The 18,954-nt window shown below is 47.3% G+C and overlaps 1 protein-coding gene and 2 long non-coding RNA genes across 3 annotated transcripts; all 3 read right to left on the minus strand.

Annotated features, from left to right (window-relative positions):
- Positions 1 to 690: 690 nt before the first annotated feature.
- LOC123116901 (uncharacterized) lies at positions 691 to 3,846 on the minus strand. Its single transcript, XR_006457228.1, has 3 exons — positions 3,308 to 3,846; positions 2,471 to 3,207; positions 691 to 1,733 (listed from the first exon to the last, which is right to left on the minus strand). It is a non-coding gene; the product is annotated as an uncharacterized lncRNA (long non-coding RNA).
- A 4,290-nt stretch (positions 3,847 to 8,136) lies between these two features.
- On the minus strand, positions 8,137 to 11,535 carry LOC123113169 (uncharacterized). The gene is made up of 3 exons (XR_006455967.1): positions 11,248 to 11,535; positions 10,953 to 11,134; positions 8,137 to 8,525 (listed from the first exon to the last, which is right to left on the minus strand). It is a non-coding gene; the product is annotated as an uncharacterized lncRNA (long non-coding RNA).
- Positions 11,536 to 15,029: 3,494 nt separating this feature from the next.
- LOC123113170 (elongation factor-like GTPase 1) lies at positions 15,030 to 18,551 on the minus strand. The gene has a single exon (XM_044534326.1). The coding sequence runs from the start codon at positions 18,320 to 18,322 to the stop codon at positions 15,185 to 15,187; it is 3,138 nt and encodes a 1,045-aa protein (XP_044390261.1). The 5' UTR covers positions 18,323 to 18,551; the 3' UTR covers positions 15,030 to 15,184.
- Between the last annotated feature and the right edge of the window lie 403 nt (positions 18,552 to 18,954).

Genomic DNA, 18,954 nt, shown 5'->3' on the forward strand with positions numbered 1-18,954 from the left:
ACCCAACAATGGAAAGGAAAAGTGGAAAACAAACTTCAGATCCACCCAAGTACCCAACCTGCATATGCCTCCTGTCACTCCAAGACTCCCTTTATCGTTAGGCTTCTCCAAGGCTCGTCTAATCTCTCTTTCACTGCTCTAAAACAATGTGGCCGGGGTGCAAAAGTGACATTCTGCTCCTGTGATGCTTGCCCCCCCCGTGCTGCGCGCCGGCGTCACGCTGCTTGCTCCGGTGATGAGCATCGTCTTCTTGCTTCGGTGCTGTGCGCCTGCCTCCGCGGCGGTGGCGATGCATTTGGGCAGTGGTGCCATACGGAAACGGTGGATTGGGGTAGGGGATGGAATTTGCTTTTGAGGGGAAGTTTTCTTTTCTTTTTGAAAAACTAGTTAATTGCCCGTGCGTTGCAACGGGACATAACAAAGCAGGTGAGACATGTATATCTCTAAAATCCTCATGCACATTAAACAATATTGTCAACTTTTGTTTCATGTTATAAATCAACCTTCTTCTTCGTCTTCTTCACCACTATCTCCACTCCCCATTCCAAATTCATCACCGCTGTTAATGGCACATCTGGCTATCAATCAAATTTTAGGCAAAGGGATACATGGTAGCTTCAAAAAACACGAGAAAGTTTAGTAGCTTTAGAGAAGTTTTAGGGTGAATATGGAACATAAGTTTAATGGCAAGGTACAACATGTTATAACTCACACTGATGGTACAAACACCAGGAAGGGTTCTTCTAAAGAAAGAGTTATCATTGCGTACAATCCGATGTAGGCATAGAATATACTCCCTCTGTAAATTTTTGTAAGTTGTAACCTAAAACATCTTATAAAAGTTTACAGAGGGACTACATTTTTACAGTACAATACCAATTACAATAGATTTTCCAAGTGCCTCTAGTTGTTCTTCTATCCGTACAGCGTGTACTTGTAGCTTAGATTGTATTCCATCTCTCCAAACAGGGGAACATAACTGCAGGGTAAGCATGAGTTATATTAGGACTCCAGGATGCACATGATGCAAGCAAAAAGACATGGCAGTTGGAGCTTCTGGCATGGAATGAATTCATTGTACTGACCGATCAGGCCAATGTATTTGGTAAAGGTCAATGTAATCCACAACCAGCCCGCGCAAACTAAAACAATGATCACAAAAGGAAAGTATCAAGCATATCATCCTATAATATGAACAGAAATATTACTAAGTAAGCAAATGGTTCCTGGAGAAACATGCACTGTGTTGCTAACGATGTGTATGCCCAACGATGGTGATAAAAGTTGTTGTGAAAGCGTCTTCAAAGAAGCACAATAGCAAGCAACTCTTTCATAGTCCCATAGATTAGAAGAAGAGACGATCCCACACCTTATTCCGTGTCATTATACTTTAGACTCTAAAGTCTTTTTTTAGGGTGTCAACTGAATGTATCGTGCCTTCTCCCAATGCTGCAATCGCTCCCACACAAATTCCCTCCATACACCAACATATAATTATCTCAATAACAATGTGGTACACATTTTGGGAAATGTGCATTGCTCAGTTGATGTAACTCTATTTTCCGCATTTCCTGTAAATTTTAGCAATATGCAGTGGCATCCGTGCTCGGTCCCAGGTTGAGCTGCATGACAATGGCAGCACTGACATTGTGATCACAAATTCCAGGAATATCAGTCGTAACGTGGTGAAGAATTCAAGCTCCCATCAAAGTGAGACAAAGTCCAAAGTGAACCTATCATCATGCCAAAATTTGCATCAGAAGTCTTAAATTTATTATTAGTACAGAACCATTATGGTGGACCTTCCACTGGTCAAAAGTTCACATACAAAAGACGAATTAAATATTTATAATCTTGAAAACTACATCTCTTAGTATTGATACAAACGTTATTGTTAACACATGCTTTATTGAAAAAGGCGATCCGGAAATTTGGGGTGGAATTCTATATACATGTAGAGACATGTCCTTTCTACACAAAGTTAATGGAAGAATGTAAACGAAAGATGACGCAAGATTGCAGGCAGATGCAAATTAAGCTCAAAGTGAGACAAATTCCAAAGTGAATTAGTTCCTTTCAAGCCTTTTCTCAGAGCAAGAACATATGGATGATGAACTTCCATTTGATTTTTATTTTCTTTGGGGGAGAGAAAAAGTTTGCCAAATAATCATCGTGAATCATACATAGAACAATTGCATCAATGGTCGAACATTTACTTAGTCTCATAAAATTCTTGCAAGACAAATTATTTATTGTGTTGATTTGCAAGGCTTTGCTCCATATCTGAAAATATTTAAATCTTCATGTTTTTCGATTGTAAGGAAAGATGATGCTAAATTGCACGTAGACATACGAATATGCAAATTATACTCAAAGCAAGTATAATTGCTCAGTGAATTGTTTTAATAGAAAACGGAATGCAAAATATGAAAATAAACAGAGATGTTTGCTCCTCTTGAGCCAGACCCACCTCAATCTTGTTCAGCCAGGAAAAGGCCTTGTCTACCTGCTTCGTCTCCCAGCCGTTGACGACAACCACCTCGCTATCGAACCAATTGTTGATCTACCACGCAGCCACCTTCGTCCCCACGTCTTCCTCCTTCACCTGTTACATCTCCACTGGCGGTGTCGTGCCCCTCGGGACAACCACCAGGTCAAACTACGACACCATGCTGTTGCTGCCGCTCCTGCTGGCGGGTGTGGCGATGTAATTTTAGACTGCACTGGATACTACATATCTATCATTAATCAATGTGTATGCTTGCATTCAGTACAAAGGCTTATAAAATTATAATCCAGCGGTTGTTCTTGAACATGTGAATTATTTCTTCTCAAGTAAAATGAACAGTAATTCATCAACTTGCATCTGGACATTAACGAAGCTGAATATAATCTTTTTACTACAATTCCATAGAAGGAACTACTTTACGACAGAAAAATAAAAACATTAAATGGTGGATAAATGGAACCGATCATGGCATAGCAACGAAATTCCAAACAATATATGTATCACTTGAATTCCCTGAATTTGAATACTGAAAAGATACACATGAATCTGTCAGACTGATATGAACACTAATATTGTACATATGAATCTGCCAACAGTGCAGCAAGAAGAGCTTGGGCTTGGCGTGAGAACGCGATGCGCAGACTGGCACATATGAGATTTTCTCATTCTATTCTCGGTTCCTCATGTGGTGCCACCTCCTGCAGCACAAGAACACACAACCAATTTGAAATCAGGAACTTGCACATTATGAGTTCCTCGTGACTAACCTGAAGAATCGGGGGAGGATGTAGGGGCTACATGAACTGTGAGAGGAAGGAGAGGACTGGGACGTGGGCCAGCGACAGAGGATCCGACGCAGTCCCGATCGGCCGCATGTCAGCCTGGGAGATGGACCCGGCGGCGGCGGCGGAAGGCCAGGAGCTCTCGCCAAAGCCTCCATTGACGCCGTCGACGAAGTAGCTCTGGACTGCGGCAACGAATCATTTGGTCCCCGCGACGGTGACCTCGGGTCGTCGCTGGCAAGTGGTCGCTGATGCGAAGGGGCAGGCACATGCACGTCCGACGGGAGATTGGAGACACAAGCGCGAGATGGGAGAGGGAGGCGACGGGCGGCGCCGGATGCGATATCGACGTTGTGGCGGCGGCCAGATCGTGATGGGGATAGGCTGATGGCGCTAGGTGGGTGCGTGCTTTCTTTGCGTGAGGCGACAAGGAGGCGAATGAGGTGAGAGGAGAAAAAATCGGGACATGCCATCAGTGGGAAGTGGAGGAGGCCGGAAGTAGGGACGATGGATTGACCAAACTGACCACGTAAGGGGGGAAACAGAACCTTACAATTCTTGTAGGTAGTAGAGAAAAGATTAGTCTAACGTGGTCTGTTGTGAACCCTCACGCCATGTCATCAAATGCGGCCCTCACATGTCGTAATTACGGTAAAAATGCCCAAATAGACAAATGAGTGTTTCATGCAAAAGATTTGACCGAGAATCAGAGTTACCCGACGTTTAGGCGCCCCCTTAATTATAGCATCATTCTTGTGCGTTGGTGATCTCAAATATTTTTGCATAGTTGAACTATAATGCTAATGGACTTCAACTATTACACCCCTAGCTGATAAACAATTAATTAACAAACTATGGTGGCTAGCTGATAAACAGTTGATCGTCTTGAGTAATCAGTCATTGATGTGCACCACACTTGTCTTGAGCTAGCGCTGCCTCCACCAATCCCGGAGCTCCTTGACCCAAGTCTACTGTCCGAATACTGAGTCCCACCATTGCTCCAACAAATTCTTTTTATCAGATCACCCAAGGCAACATTTCTATTTGGAGTTCACCTTGGTGTACCACTTCGGAGAACATATATATCCAGCATAGTGCTTTTATTTACCCAGCTAAGGTCTCTGATCTTTGGCTGCCAGGCCAAAAAGTTTGGAATTCTGAGTTCATTACTAACCTTCTTCAGGAACCGACTGCTTCGGCTATTATTGCAACTCCTATAGTTCTTGATGATAGTAGGGATATCCTTTGTTGGAAGCCCACTCCTTCTGGTAAGTGCAATTCTAAGAGTACATATAAGTTGTGTTTACAACAAAGTCATAATTTGCAGGCAAATCAACCAGGACAGGTGAACCAATCAACCAAAGATATTTTGCAGCAGGTCTGGAAGCACAAATTCATGGCTCCAAGGGTTAAAACTTTTGCGTGGCACATACTTAGGCATGCTCTCCCAACTGGTCTTAGAGCTGACAGGTTTTCCTCTCATATTTCTTCTACATGCTCTAGATGTGATTCAGATGAAGATGAAATGCATCCTTTCTTTCTTTGCAACTTTGCTAGAGCCTTTTGGTTCGGGCACCCCTGGTATATTAGATCTGATATTCTTACTCTCAATCATAATTCTGTTCTTGATATTATTCAGGTTCTAATTAACATGAACCATCCGCAGGCATCTATTCCTAATATATTTACCTTCTTGTGGTGTTTGTGGAAAGCAAGAAACGATGTTCTTTTTTGTAGGAAAGAATCACATCCCCGTCAGGTTCACCAAGCTGCTCTAGCCATCGCCTTTGTCCAAGATATGCAAGATTCCCAAGAAAACCTAAATATGGAGCTGCCTTCTTCGAAGGAGAAGCAATCTACAACCATACTCTCTCAAGGGCAAGAACAAGTACAACAAGGCTCCACCCTCAAATCTGACTTGGGTATTTCAGGTACCAAAATATATTCAGATGCTTCTTGGCATAAGAAGAATGTGCCTGGGTATGGTGGTAATCCGGCTACTGGTATTGGTGTTCACATCCTCTTCCCCAAAGAGGGTTCTGACTCAAGAATAATGATTCAAGCCTCTATTCATGATGTTTGTTCACCTCTTATTGCTGAAGTTTATGCACTTCTATTTGCAGCTAAAATCTCTTGCAGGCTTCAACTTCAGCAAGGTTCTTTTCTCACTGACAATCTTTCACTAGCAAAGATGGCTGCTTCAAGAGATATCAATAACACCAACATCAGCGGGAGGTGCAGACAACCAATTAGCGAGTTCTTTCTAATCTCCCATTCTCTTAATGTTGTTTATCACATCTTCAGGAATACCAATGGAATTGCTCACAATTGTGCTCATCAGGTTCTCAACTCGAGAGTAGAACCTGTCTTTAGTTGTTCACGTTCTTCTCATGCCAATGTACCTTGCCCTTTTCTGCAGTCCCTTCTCAATTTTCAGGTTCAGGGCTATGTAATTCATGATGTACATTGTCTATGAGTTGAATGAAATTGTGGCGCTTGATGGCGCCTTCCTTGTGTTAAAAAACATCTCTCTTCAGTGCTCTTAAACAATGTGGCCGGAGCGCAAAAGTGACATTCTGCTCCTAGGGCGTGACGCTTGCTTGCTCCGGTGATGCGCGTCGTCTTCTTGCTTAGGTGCTGTGCCACCCGTCGCCCCTGCGGCGAGCACCTTGGTCCAGGCCGCAGAGGCGATGTAGTTGGGCTGCGGTGGCAATGCGGGAACGGCCCATCCTGATTGGATCGGGTAGGGGATGGAATTGGAGGCGAATCCTGTACGACCCGCTTGTGAGAGAGCACCTCGTGAGGGTGGCCCACCTGCCAGCCTCCCCATGCGGCCGGGTCGCACGTACGACCCCGTTGTACAGGATTATTTTGCGATGGAATTTGCTTTTGGGGTCTAACGTCGTCTACAGTGAATCCTCACGCCACGTCATCAAATGCAGACTTCACATGTCATAATCAGGTAAAAAATGCCCAAATAGATTGATGAGTGTTTTCTGCAAGGGCAGCGCTACACGTCAGCCGACGGATCTTTTTAAAAGATCCGCCCCCTCGCGAACCACTCGATTCAAGGTGGGTTAGCCCTCAGATCCAACTCGTAGCTTTTGCAACAAGGATGAGTTCGAGTTGTAGAACTTTTACGACAGAGGTTTTGCTCTAGTTTTTTTTTTTGCAACAGAGATAATGTTGCATACTTTTTTTGGGCAGTGCTACGCATCCGCGATCTGCATCGTCAAGTACCGAGCGGCGCTCTACACCTTTATAACAAAGTTTAAGTTGCAGAAACTTTTATGACAAAGATCACTTTGCGAAAAAGTTTATTCCAGGAGTTATGTTGCAGAAAGCTTTTGCAATAGAAGTTATGTTTCAGAAAACTTTTGCAATAGAGTTCATATTGCAGAAAAATCGCTGCACTTGCATCGCGCATCATCGTGTTTTCGCTGTAACATTTCCCATGTTTCAGAAACATGAATGATGTTGTTGAAACTTTTGCAAGAAAGGTCTAATTGCAGAAATACTGTAGATTTTCCTGCAACAAAGATCGTGTTGCAGGAACTGTTGCTGACGGTTGTGGCTGAGCTTGAGAAGGCGGTAGCCATGGACACCGGTGCTCCTCTAGGACAGCGACGTCCTGGAACAACAGGCAGCGACGGAAGCGGCTCCGGGGCGACGTGCCTCACTGAGCAGGTGATGAAGTCTGACGGCTTCTAGCGCCTGCGCGGCGGCCACGTAGCAGTTCAGTAGCTGGCTCCTTTCCTCTTAGCCGCGTGAAGAATGAGATACGAAAATGGAAGAGACGGGAAACAAGACAAGTGGAGGAGAAACATTGGTAAAACTAGAGGAGCTGTGGGCGGCCCATAGGGGACACGCGTCATGCGTGGGAAGTGGCGGATGAAACGACATGATCCGTCGGGTGATTAGAAGAGTTTCCCTTTCTGTAAAAGATTTGAGCGAGAATCAGTGGTTTCTGGCAAAAAAATTGTAAACCGGTGTTCCTACAATTCACTTTTTTTTCTAGTTACATGACGTTTGCTGAAATATGGGGTGGGCTTTAGGCCCACCTAGCAATTTCTGAAAATCTCTGAGGGCACACATGGGTTTAATAGGTGTAGTGGGAAGTTTAGTCCACCCCGAAAGTTGAAGAGGAGTTGAACCTCCTTATAAGGGTTTCTCTTGCACATGATGTTGGAGTTTGAGAATAAAAGAGGCCCTCGTGCACTCCTCCTTCGCTACCCGCCTTGTCACGCCGCGCCGCGCTGCGGGAATGAGCCGAGGCGAGCTCACACCTATGCGCTTATTTTTGCCGTTCAGTAACGGAGTCTCCTTTGCTACTGGCTACTGCTGCAACCGGCGACTCCATCCCGTTCACGCGTACACGGTTGACGGGAGTGAGTCTCCGAAACCCCGCCTCTTCGGATCCTGTACGGGAGAGGGGCGATCAGATTTTTGGGAGCGACTACGCGACTGCTCGCCGCTCGTCTACTTCCTCCACGTCCGCGTCGCCCTCGTCATCACCATCTCCACCGACGCCGAACGTGCCGCCGCCAAGAAACTTGAAGCCGACAAGAAGGCCGCTGAGGACGCCGCTCCTGCCGCCACCGCCGCCGTGGCTTCTGCCTGGCCCACGGAGGGTATAACTCATTTATCCCATTTCGGTTTATTACTGCCGTAGCCATACTAGCGTTATGCATAGATGTATCTACTGTTAGCGTAGTATGTGCTTTTGTGAACCAATATCAGCATGTAGTTAATTCGGTCAGTGCCATGCGAGTGATTTATTCATGAATTAAATTAGTCAAAAAATTGCCTATCTACTCAACAACGTTAAGTCGCCCCCCTTAATTATAGCATCATTCTTGTGCGTTGGTGTTCTCAAACATTTACATAGTTGAACTATAATGCTAATGGACTTCAACTATTACACCCCTAGCTGATAAACAATTAATTAACAAACTATGGTGGCTAGCTGATAAACGGTTGATCGTCTTGAGTAATCAGTCATTGATGTGCATCATACTTGACTTGAGCTAGCGCTGCCTCCACCAATCCCGGAGCTCCTCGACCCAAGTCTAGTTTCCGAATACTGCGTCCCACCATTGCTCCAACAATTCTTTTTTCGAGGGGTTACCGCTGTAATCAGCCAACCCAAAGCAGAAGGAGCCATCATCATAAGAGAGCATGATCCAACCGTGATCAAGATATGATTGGTTATTTCCGTTCTACAACAAGACCGCCTACATCTTTCCCTATCTTTCCCTACTAATAAAGCAGCTAATGCTTCTGGTCGTCCGTCGCTGTCATTTTTGCAAAAAAGTCCCCCTATTTTCCCGAAATTAACGCGCAGTCCTACTTAAATTGTAGATAACGTTTGTTTTTTTTTGCAAAAAACACCCTGCCTCTACTGAGCCGCTTGTCGCCGACGTCGACACCGCACAAGCAAGGCAGGGGATGCGTCGCGGCGGACGTGAGCGCCGCCAGAGCCCAGGAATGGGGCGAGGTGTCGCGACTGGCATTGTAGAGCGCGGCGTACAGAGGCGTCGCGGCGGGCGTTGAAGGCCGCGGTGGACCGAGGCGTCGCGGCGGCGGACGCGGTCAACTGGGAGCTCGCCCTCGAGGCTGAGGAGGCCGCCACGTTGCCGACACGGGCGGGCACGGTGGCGGTGAACTCCGGCCAGATCCGGGCACGGGAACGACAAGGGCAATGGAGGCCGGCCGGATCTGTAGGCCGTGGGGTGGAAACGGGGCAGGGCGGCGACGCTGCTCACCTGGGGCGGGGAAAGAGAGGTTAGAGAGAGACAAGAGGAAGGGGGAGCGAGGGGAAACGGGGTAGGGCAGCGGCGCTGCTCACCTGGGGCGGCGGCGGCGCTCGGCTCCGGCGGGGTGGCCGGCCGCATCTGTAGGCCGCGGGGCAAGGCGGCGCATCGGCCGGCGAGGGAGCTCCAGGCGTCCATGGGAGAGAGAGAGAGGTTAGAGAGAGACAAGAGGAAAGGGGAGCAGGGGGAAGCGGGGTAGGGCGGCGGCGGTGCTCGGCTCCGGCGAGCGGCGCACCAGCGGGGCGGAGCGTGCGCAGGCGTGGGGAGGCGCGACGGCGAGGCCGGGCGCTGGTGAGGCGCCTTCTCAGGTGGAAGAACGAGGGAAGAAGGACAGGGAGAGCGTGCCCCGGGAGACTGAGATGAGGCAGAGGGTGAGGACACATAGGGGAAGCTTTGCAGGGGAAACAGGGAGAGGCAACAGCGGCCCGTCAGCAGAAAGGCAACAGCGGCGTGCAGCACCGGGCTTGGCCAAGGTGGCCACGGACCCGCGGTGAAGCCTCTGATGCGGTGGAGGCAGGAACTTGCCCTGGTCATCCTTGATTTGGCTCGCCGAGGGTGGAGCTTTGGTGGGGATTAGGTGAGGCGACGGAGGTGGGTTGGGACTTGAGAGGCGACAAAGGTGGAGCAACCTGTGGTGCTCCTCCATCTAGAAGCACCGAGGAGCGGCGTGGTAGGCTGGGGGCGTTGGCTGTGTTGGGAGGATAAAGTAGAAAATTAGTGATGGCAAGGGCGTTGGCTGTGTTGGTGGGCACCGGGCTGGTTTTCTGATCGATCCACGAGCTTGGCAGTAATCGCAGTATAATGATACTTTTTTGTCTTTGAGATGAAAAAAAGTAGTATACCTCATCTAATATATAATGCTACTGTTGAAAGGTGCTACTTAAATACAGAAAACTCTAGAAATTAGTAAATGCGTAGGTCTTTTGACCTATTTAGTTACTCCCTCCGTTTTTATTTAGTCTGCATATTAAATTTGACTGAAATCAAACTTTGCAAAGTTTGACCAAGTTTATAGAAAATAATATAAACATTTAGCATAAGAAATCTATATGATGTGAAAGTACATTCAATAATGAATGTAATGATATTGATTTGTTATTGTATATGTTAATATTTTTTCTCTAAACTTTATCAAAGTTTACAAAGCTTGACTTTGATCAAAGTTAATACGCGGAGTAAATAAAAACGGAGTATGTATTACTCACACACAGAGGGATAGAGTAATAAGAAAAATAAGAGGTCCTTGCTCGCCCGGTTTCGTCCAATATTTAGTAAATTCGTCTAGGATCGAATCAAATTAGAGCGAGCAATTCATCTACAATTCCGAGAAGAACAAAGGGGATCCATCAACAGAAGTTCAGACTCACTATGATGTGTATGATGTATAAACACACCGCCAGCTATCACGTGATGAAATTCAATATTCCTACTATAAAAAGTTTTTATCGAGCACGGCCATAATAGGAAGATGCCACCAACATCCGCGGGCAAGCGGCGGTGCTGAGTCTACCGTAGAGGGCAGGTTCGGTCATGGAGTGGCTATCACTCCAGATGGCATGCCACTAGCCACACAGACAATCATCCGTGCTGCCTTGGACAATAAGGATTTAACCAGCAAGGCTCTGCGATGGTTAGTAGAACACTTCCTCCAATGATCCAACTGGCAGTTGCGCCACAAGGTGAGTGGTGGATGGGCATGTAATTTTTTTCCCGTCGCAACGCACGGGCATTTTTGCTAGTAAAAGCTCAGGTCAGGTCAGATGATATCATCCGAACCAGAATGAAAAAGAAGCACATGTAGATATATAGCTGTAAATGCTTGAGATCAGATCAAATATAAACTAGTACCAGTAGGGGTCACTGGGTCTAGGCTCGACTTGCATGGAGAGTCGCTCGAGCAGCAGCCTGTTGTCTCTGCCTGTCTGTCCACGAACCTTGTACTTCTTTGTAATGTCAGAGATCGTATTGTAGAGCTCCTCTTTCATCTCCGCAGCCCGCGCCAAGTCTCTTTGCTCTTCCGCCGTGGTGGCCTGTTAATTTGGACAGTTACAAAACCGAGTAATTAGTCCAATCTACTCCCTATGTCCGTCCAGAATTACTTTTCGCTCGAACGAACGGATGTAATCGAGTAATAATTACTCACCCTTGTGTTGCCGAACCACCTTGGCGAGACACACCCTTGTGTTGCCGAACCACCTTGGCGAGACCCGCCGCTGCTGCGTCGAGGCTGCCGCCGACTGCTGCGTTCGCCGGAGCGTGCGGGCACAGAGCCTCATCGCGGCCGCCATGTCGCTTTCTAGTTCTGCGGATCCTCACCTCACCCTAACCTTTGCCTGGTTTATTACATAACAGGCGACCGCGTGTCCGGGTCCGCCACGGCCACCCCTTGGTTGCCGTGTCCCACGCCAACAACGAAACAGATTGTGGATCAAACAACAAGTATTGTGGCGAGCGGACGCACTTGCCTTGCGGATCTGGGCGTCTCCTTCCAACTGTTAGATTATTATAGTATTAGGTTTTGGGCAGATGCGTTGGAGCAACACGTGGTTACTTCCAAAGCAGAGCTATCGCTGTTAGCTATGGCGAAAACACAGACCGGCAGTACGCGACGCCATTACAGCAGAGGTAAATAGCTCTGCTCTGCCCTGCCCTGATCATCGATGCGTGACATCCAGAGTGGGAGTTTCCTCCTTGCCGACATGTTTGGCGCCCAGGATCAGGCATTGTCAGGCCTGAACACAAGGCTGTTATTCTTCAGGCAAGGATGCGTACCGGTTCAGTTAACGAACGGTTATGATCCAAGGGAGGAGCCAAGATCTGACGGCTCGCGTTCGCTTGCCATCGACCTCGCGCCCTTGACGTTTTGCATTCACTGTTGTCATTCTTACCATTGTCGTCTATAAGACATGTATTTATAAGCTCCGGATCCAGGCCGTCCATGTCCCCGCCCACACCATGTTTGCTTCTAGCAACCGCCGCGGGCACACCCCTAAGCTCCCTTGGGTTTGCAGCATCTTACATCACCATATTTACCTGGCTCTTGGAGGACGTCTCGGCAGGCCATCCGCTTTGTACATAGATAATGTAACTATTGTGGTGAGTGTTCGACTGTAATAAACACATCAAAGAACAGTTCAGTCAACATATATTAAAACCGGATGCCTGCCTGCCTGCCAAAGTAAATTTCCTTGACTTGTTTCAAAAAAAAAAAAATCCTTGACGGGGGCGAGATGAATGCAGACCAAATAAACAGTCCAGTGGTGCCAGGGCATAAACTACTTTTGGACAAGGCATAGACGGTAGCTCGCCACAAAGCTACTGTTACTGTCAACACATATAGTTGTATGTACATGAAGAATACCACAACCATTGTCAGGGGCTAAGCTTAATCATGGTGATGGCAAACTGACTACGCTGCAGTCTAGGCGCCCAAAATGGAAAAAATCAGGGAATGAGAAATACAACATGGCAATTTCACCTCCCGTCTGAAGATGTCCAGACAAAGTAACTCAGCGACAGTCTTCACGTAGGCACCAATTGCAGAAGCACTTCGGTTTGAAAACAGGATATGCTCTCGACCACACGGACTTTATCCTGCAATCCGACGACACGGAGCCCAGAACTAAATTAGCTATTACTGTATCTGACAAACTGAAAGAGGAAAAACGGGTCAATCCGTCGACAGCTGAACCAAGAGCAACATACTTCACATAGAATTCAGCGATCCCAAGGAGATCTTTGTTAATATACTAGCGGCATGCAGTGCTTTCACTGAATCCCCTGCAGACTACAGAGGAGGGCAAGGAACGAAGTATAAACATGTACTCCCTCCGTTCCAAAATAGATGACCCAACTTTGTACTAAAGTTAGTACAAAGTTGGGTCATCTATTTTGGAACGGAGGGAGTAGTATGGAGCAGTGAGCAATGCATACCTGAAGTCTCAATGTGGTCATGACTGCAGTAACCTTAGTACAGTAGGTCTTAACCAGAATGCCAATCCAGTTGCCGTCAAAGGAGCTGCTGGACAATGGATTGTTTCACTCCTGTGTTCCATGTAGCTGTGGTCCTATCAAGGTTTCAAGGAAAATCGTGGGGCAAGTTTCCTCCTGTTAGAGCTATAATATCCATGGTTCGCTCACCACACAAGACCACCCTGCTCTGATAATGGCTGCAACCACAGACAAGACAACACACGATGCAATCAGTTTATACAAATCAGTGGGGTTTCAGTATAGACTTCTCTGCTAAGCTGTACCTCCATAAACCCGCAAAAAGAATACATGTGAGTAATAAGATTCAAGAACTGCGCTCAAACTAATTCTAGAGTGCGGTAGCCCTCAGGTGAAATGCCTGCGTTGAGATGTAACCATCATTGGCATGTGGGGTTCTCAGAGATGGCATCTTTAGTAGGATTAGGAATGCTTATAAAATGGCATTATATATGTCTTGACTCCACATAAATTATACTAATGATATGCATAATCAATAGAAATTTGCAGAAGAACATACTGCCATCATTTAAGTGGTAGGTTGCTATTTAATACATAAGTTAGATATGCAACAGATGAGACATAGCTTAGTCTTCTCGGAAACTCAGTTATACTAGTGATATAATGCATACTTAACCAAATATATTTGCACTTGTATCAAATATACTCACAGATAAACAGAACGAAAACACTTTTCTGCTTATTTATCTCACCTCCACAATCAAATAAGTCATCGAACACATAAAATTACCATTCTTCCATTGTCAATTTGTCATAGGTTCACCTACAGTCAGGAGCTGCAGCAGCTGCACATGCCCCTGAACAAGTACAATAATACAACACCAGTAATTCCTTCCTGGTACAAAGAAATCATCTCCCTACACAGGCCATAGGATGTTCTCCAAAGGTTAGTAACACACTCATCTCCCTCCAAGTTAATCAGGTCCTGATGAATGCTGAATGTTTGGTTTCATAAGTGAATGAATTTTATTGAATAAGCACCAGGACGACAGATAACATACATAAACTGTGCCATGAATGATCAGAACCAACGCTGCCAAAGAGAATGTAAAATATGTCGCCATAATCAAAAAAAAGGGCAACCTGGTGCATGTAGCTCCCGCTTGCGCAGGGTCCAGGGAAGGGTCCGACCACTTTGGGTCTATAGTACGCAGCCTTTCCCTACATTTCTGTAAGAGGCTGTTTCCAGGACTTGAAAGGCAGCAGCTTTACCACTGCGCCAAGGCTCCCCTTCGCCGCCATAATCAAAACATAGCAAATAATTGAAGTGGAAAGCAGATATTCTGACCAAAGTACACCTGAAGATTGGTGTAAGCATAGAAACGAGTTTAACCGATCTAAGGGATGTCAATTGGTTGTTTGACAAGTTAAGGTTTTAATAAAGACATCTCAAAGAAGATAACTCTGAAGGTTAACGAGTACTATTAGTCACTTTGACGGACTTCGGCAAGCAACTCAGTTATACAGTTAGGCAAGTTCTTCAGCTCACTGAAGCAAGAGAAAATATACAACTCAATATAGCACAAAACAGAAATCATTGTCAGAAATATCATACAAGTTCGGAAGTTCCCCATAACTGTCCTACCAAACATGTCGATTAGTTATTTCTAACAGTCTATATCAAGAATAGCTAACTGTTGTGAACTCAAGGTAAAGTGATAACAATTTGAGAGTTAAAAGAAACTGCAGTAATTAAAGCGGAACGTAAGATTTCTGGAACAAGTCAGAATTTCCCAGTACCAAAGAAGAAGAAACAAGAGATCGGGTAAAACAAAAAAAATCTAGAGAGTTCCTGCATAACTTGTGGCATGTGATCAAAATAGGGTAGTCAACATGATAGGAATATCAGCAATCCATAACAGGCAGCTAACCATTCTCTAATATATCACATGTGACAGAACAATCCAGTAATAATTTCTCAAGCAAAACATACCAGTAATATATATATGAAAAACCATCAAAGCCATATATGGTCACATAGATTCCATATTTGATATTGTCTTGTACTGCAGTTTACCAGCACAAACCGGGACAATGATACAGTTTCCCTACCTAACAAAAAAGTACAGCTATGTTTTCCTAGAGAGAGTTCGCTGTTTCGTGCCATGCTCCACAACTTTCTCTTCAACATGCAATCCTTTCCTCCGCCTCACAGAATTCATAAGTTTCTTGGCCAAGTTTGGCCCAATGCTTGCCCCATCTCCAAATTCTTCAATCTCCTCCTGTGACTTTGGGACAAAAAAAGGGTCCTCCTGAATAGCATCCCAGTGGCTAAGAACAAGCAGCGCGCTGGCTGCACCTGATGTTAATGTCCTGAGCTGACTAGAAAATCCAATGCTCTCCGCAACAGGCAAGTAAGCATGCACTGTAAATACTGAAGTCCCTTCTTGCATTTCTTCTTTTAAAATCTTCGCTCGTCTCCTGCCAAGAACTGCATATGTTGAACCTAGTTGCGGAGTCGGGGTGGTCAATTCACAGAAATACATGCCTTCGACAAGCCTTGGGTTGTTCTGAAGAACGGCTGCACGGCATGCTTCTTTAACTGCGGTTATTACTTGGCCACTGAAGATGTTGTATTGATCAGATTGATGGGCAGCATCAGAGTTGTCAGCAAATATGTAAGGCTCAATGATAAATGCCAGACCCCACATTGGTTCATCACATAAAGGCCCTGCGTTCGTGGCAAACTGAAATCCTGAAAGAATGCTGTTCCTTAGTGCCACAGATTCTAGATGTAACGATTCAGGAGTATCTGCTGATGATTTACTGCTGTCAGGAGTATGGTTAGCTTCAGCATCAGATCCACTCACAAACCCCAATCTCTCAGAAAAATCTGCTCTACCACGCACAAGAATACCTTGCCTTCCATCTTCCATGGTTATCACACCATCACTTGATTCAACATCAGGCAAGAGAAGGAAGTTTGGGCCAACCTGCCAAGGACCCAAGGACCAGATCCTTTTGAGGTACCCAAGCCATGTCTTTCTACACTTCTGAAGTTTTTCTTTATCCACTTGCTCAGAAATGGCTTCCAATTCACTGTCTATGGCACTGACCATGCGCTGCCTAAGCATCGCAACAGAATCACAATCATCTTGAGAAATTTGTGGGTTTAACATTGCATTCCTCTTTGATGTTTTCCCCTCCATTATTTGACCAAGCAATTGATCACTTTCTTGGAGGACCTTAGTCAGAGCATTGGGAAGTCTTAGGACCTGAACTCTCACAGTGCATCTCCCGTTTGGAGTAGTCCTCTCAACAAATGCATGCGGAGCCTTCAAGCCTTCCAATAAGCCAGCACCTTCTCCTTCGATCGTCTCTTTAAAGGAGACCAGGGGGTCTGAAACGACCAATTTAACCTTTGCAAACCTTTCCTCCAGATCCTTTTTGCACCGCTCCAAATGAACCTCCCCAGCTGCGGCAAGGATATGTTCACCCCTGTGCGTGACAGTGTACTCAACAAATGGGTCTGCTCGGTTAAGAAGCTTGATCCCTTTAACAAGAGCTCCCAGATCCGTCGGGTTGGCAGGCTCAATTGCAACCTTAAGCATCGGAGACACCTGGAACATCATACTTGAGAAGGGCCAGCAATTCTTGGTGGATGACAACGTGGCACTCTTTAATATATGCTGCCCAAGGCCCTGAATTGCAACCACATTCCCAGCACTCACACTGGCAACTGGCCTCAAGCCCTGTCCCAGCATTTCATACAAGTATTGCAGCTCAATCTCCTGTACATGCTTCTGCACTGCATCCCCTTTCAGTGGATCATACAATGCCGACAGCACAAAAACCTTCTGCCCTGCACGAAGAACCCCGCTGAACACTCTCGCAAATGCCATAAAACACTCCTCTGATTCACTTGCATCCTGATGGTTCAACAACTCGCCGTGCACCCCCTTCGGTGGTAACATCTTACATGGCACCGCAAACATCTTCGACACATACACCACCACCGGAGAATCTGCACCCGCGTCACAGGTCTCCACACACCTTCTGACCCTCTCTGCCTCCAAGACAACCTCAGCGCAACCAGCAGCATCCTCTGGTGCAAGCTCCCTCTTTGGCATAAGCCTTGCAACCCTGGCCCCTTGGGCGACAACAGGGTCAGGAGTGCATTCGACCACCATTGCCATCACTGCATCTGCCAGCGGCAGCCACCGGCTCATCACAGACTGCAAAACTAACTTTGGGTCCTTGTTCTGCAGCTCCCGCGGCGGAATGTTCAATTTGAAGTTGCTAATGACCTTCTGAACTATCTCCCCGTCCTGCCCCAGCACTCCCTCGTACAATTTCCATAGGGGCTTCAGAATGAACTCCACAAACATGGGCTCCCGGTCAGTACCCTCCACCGCCTTCTTTCCCACAATCATAAAATTCTTCTTACCCTTCTTATCCACCTTTTTGTCCAAGTATCGCGGCCCCCAAAATCCTCTCAGCAAAGCAGAGGCGCTGGCGCCAAGCTTGGTGGCGTACAACTCTGCGAAGTGGTGGATGCGGAAGCCCCAGCCATCGAGGGCGCAGGCGAAGACGACATTGCCCTTTTGGGGCTGGAAGGCGTCCTCCTCGTCGTCATCAGCATCTTCCGGGAGATCGTCCTGTGAGGCTGACGAGCTGGAGGACGGTTGGTCCTCGAGGGAGGCGAGGACGGAGAAGTAGGAGTGCGACCGCAGCGCGGAGTAGATGGAGTTGACGTCGGCGAGGATGCGGTGCAGGCGCGTGTAGGCCTCGGCGGGGGTGAGGTGGAGCTCGGTGATGAGGCGGTCGAGCTTGTTGAGGACGAGGCAGGGGCGGAGGCGCTCGAGGAAGGCCTGGCGCAGCGCGGCGTGGGTCTGGATGTGGACGCCCTCGACGGCGTCGACGAGGATGAGCGCCGAGTCGGAGAGGCGCGCGGCGGAGGAGACCTCGGAGCAGAAGTCGATGTGGCCCGGGGAGTCGATGAGGTTGACCCGGTGCGCGGCGGGGCCGTCGCCGTAGCGGAGGAGCACGGCGGCAGACTTCATGGTGATGGCCCGGCGCTGCTCCTCGTCGAGGTAGTCCATGAAGCGGAGGCGGCCGGCGAGCCTGGGGTGGAGCAGGCCGTCGCCGCAGGAGGCGACGAGGTGGTCCGCCAGCGTGGTCTTCCCGTGGTCGACGTGCGCCAGGATGCACGTGTTGCGGACGCGCCGGGGGTCCGCCGGCAGCGCCGTGCTCTCCGCCGCCGCCATCGCGGTGGGAGGTGGTGCTGGTTAAGTCGGGCTAGGGGAACGTGGAGGCGGCGAGGAAGCCGGCGACGGCTGACGCGGGTTTGGGGTGGGAGGCTGATCCGGGCGGATGGGCGGCGGCAGAGGAGCGGGAGCGGCGGCGGCGGCGGGGAGAAACCCTAGCGCTCGTGTCGGGACGAGGGGATTTGTCCCTGCGGAAGAGGAGGAGCGGACCGAAACGATTGTCTCCTCCTAGTGGCAATTTGACCGTAAATACTGATAGTTTTAGGGGCAAAGGGGTATACCGGTCGGATTCAAGTGGCTCTGGCCCGGTCCGAAGGAACTTGGCGCTCAAGTTTGATCGACCAAACTTGGCAGCAACGAAAAGGCGCTGCTAAATCTCAAAAAAGAGAACAAAATTAAAAACCAAAGCCTGTTTACAGGAAATTTGTAGAAAAAGATAGCAATTTTGTAAAAGAAAAAATATATTTGAGGCCCTTTAGTTTGTAGGAATGGATTCCTATTCTTATACAGGATAGGAAACAATCTTTCACATTTCAAAAAAAAAATAACCTTGGTGTTCAATGAAAAAATTCATATTCTATTTTGATGATTTTTATTTTTTACTAGTAGCCTTGCACGTGCACGCACGTCTC

This window comes from Triticum aestivum, chromosome 5B (assembly GCF_018294505.1).
Source record: "Triticum aestivum cultivar Chinese Spring chromosome 5B, IWGSC CS RefSeq v2.1, whole genome shotgun sequence".
In the NCBI taxonomy this organism is placed as follows: domain Eukaryota; kingdom Viridiplantae; phylum Streptophyta; class Magnoliopsida; order Poales; family Poaceae; genus Triticum; species Triticum aestivum.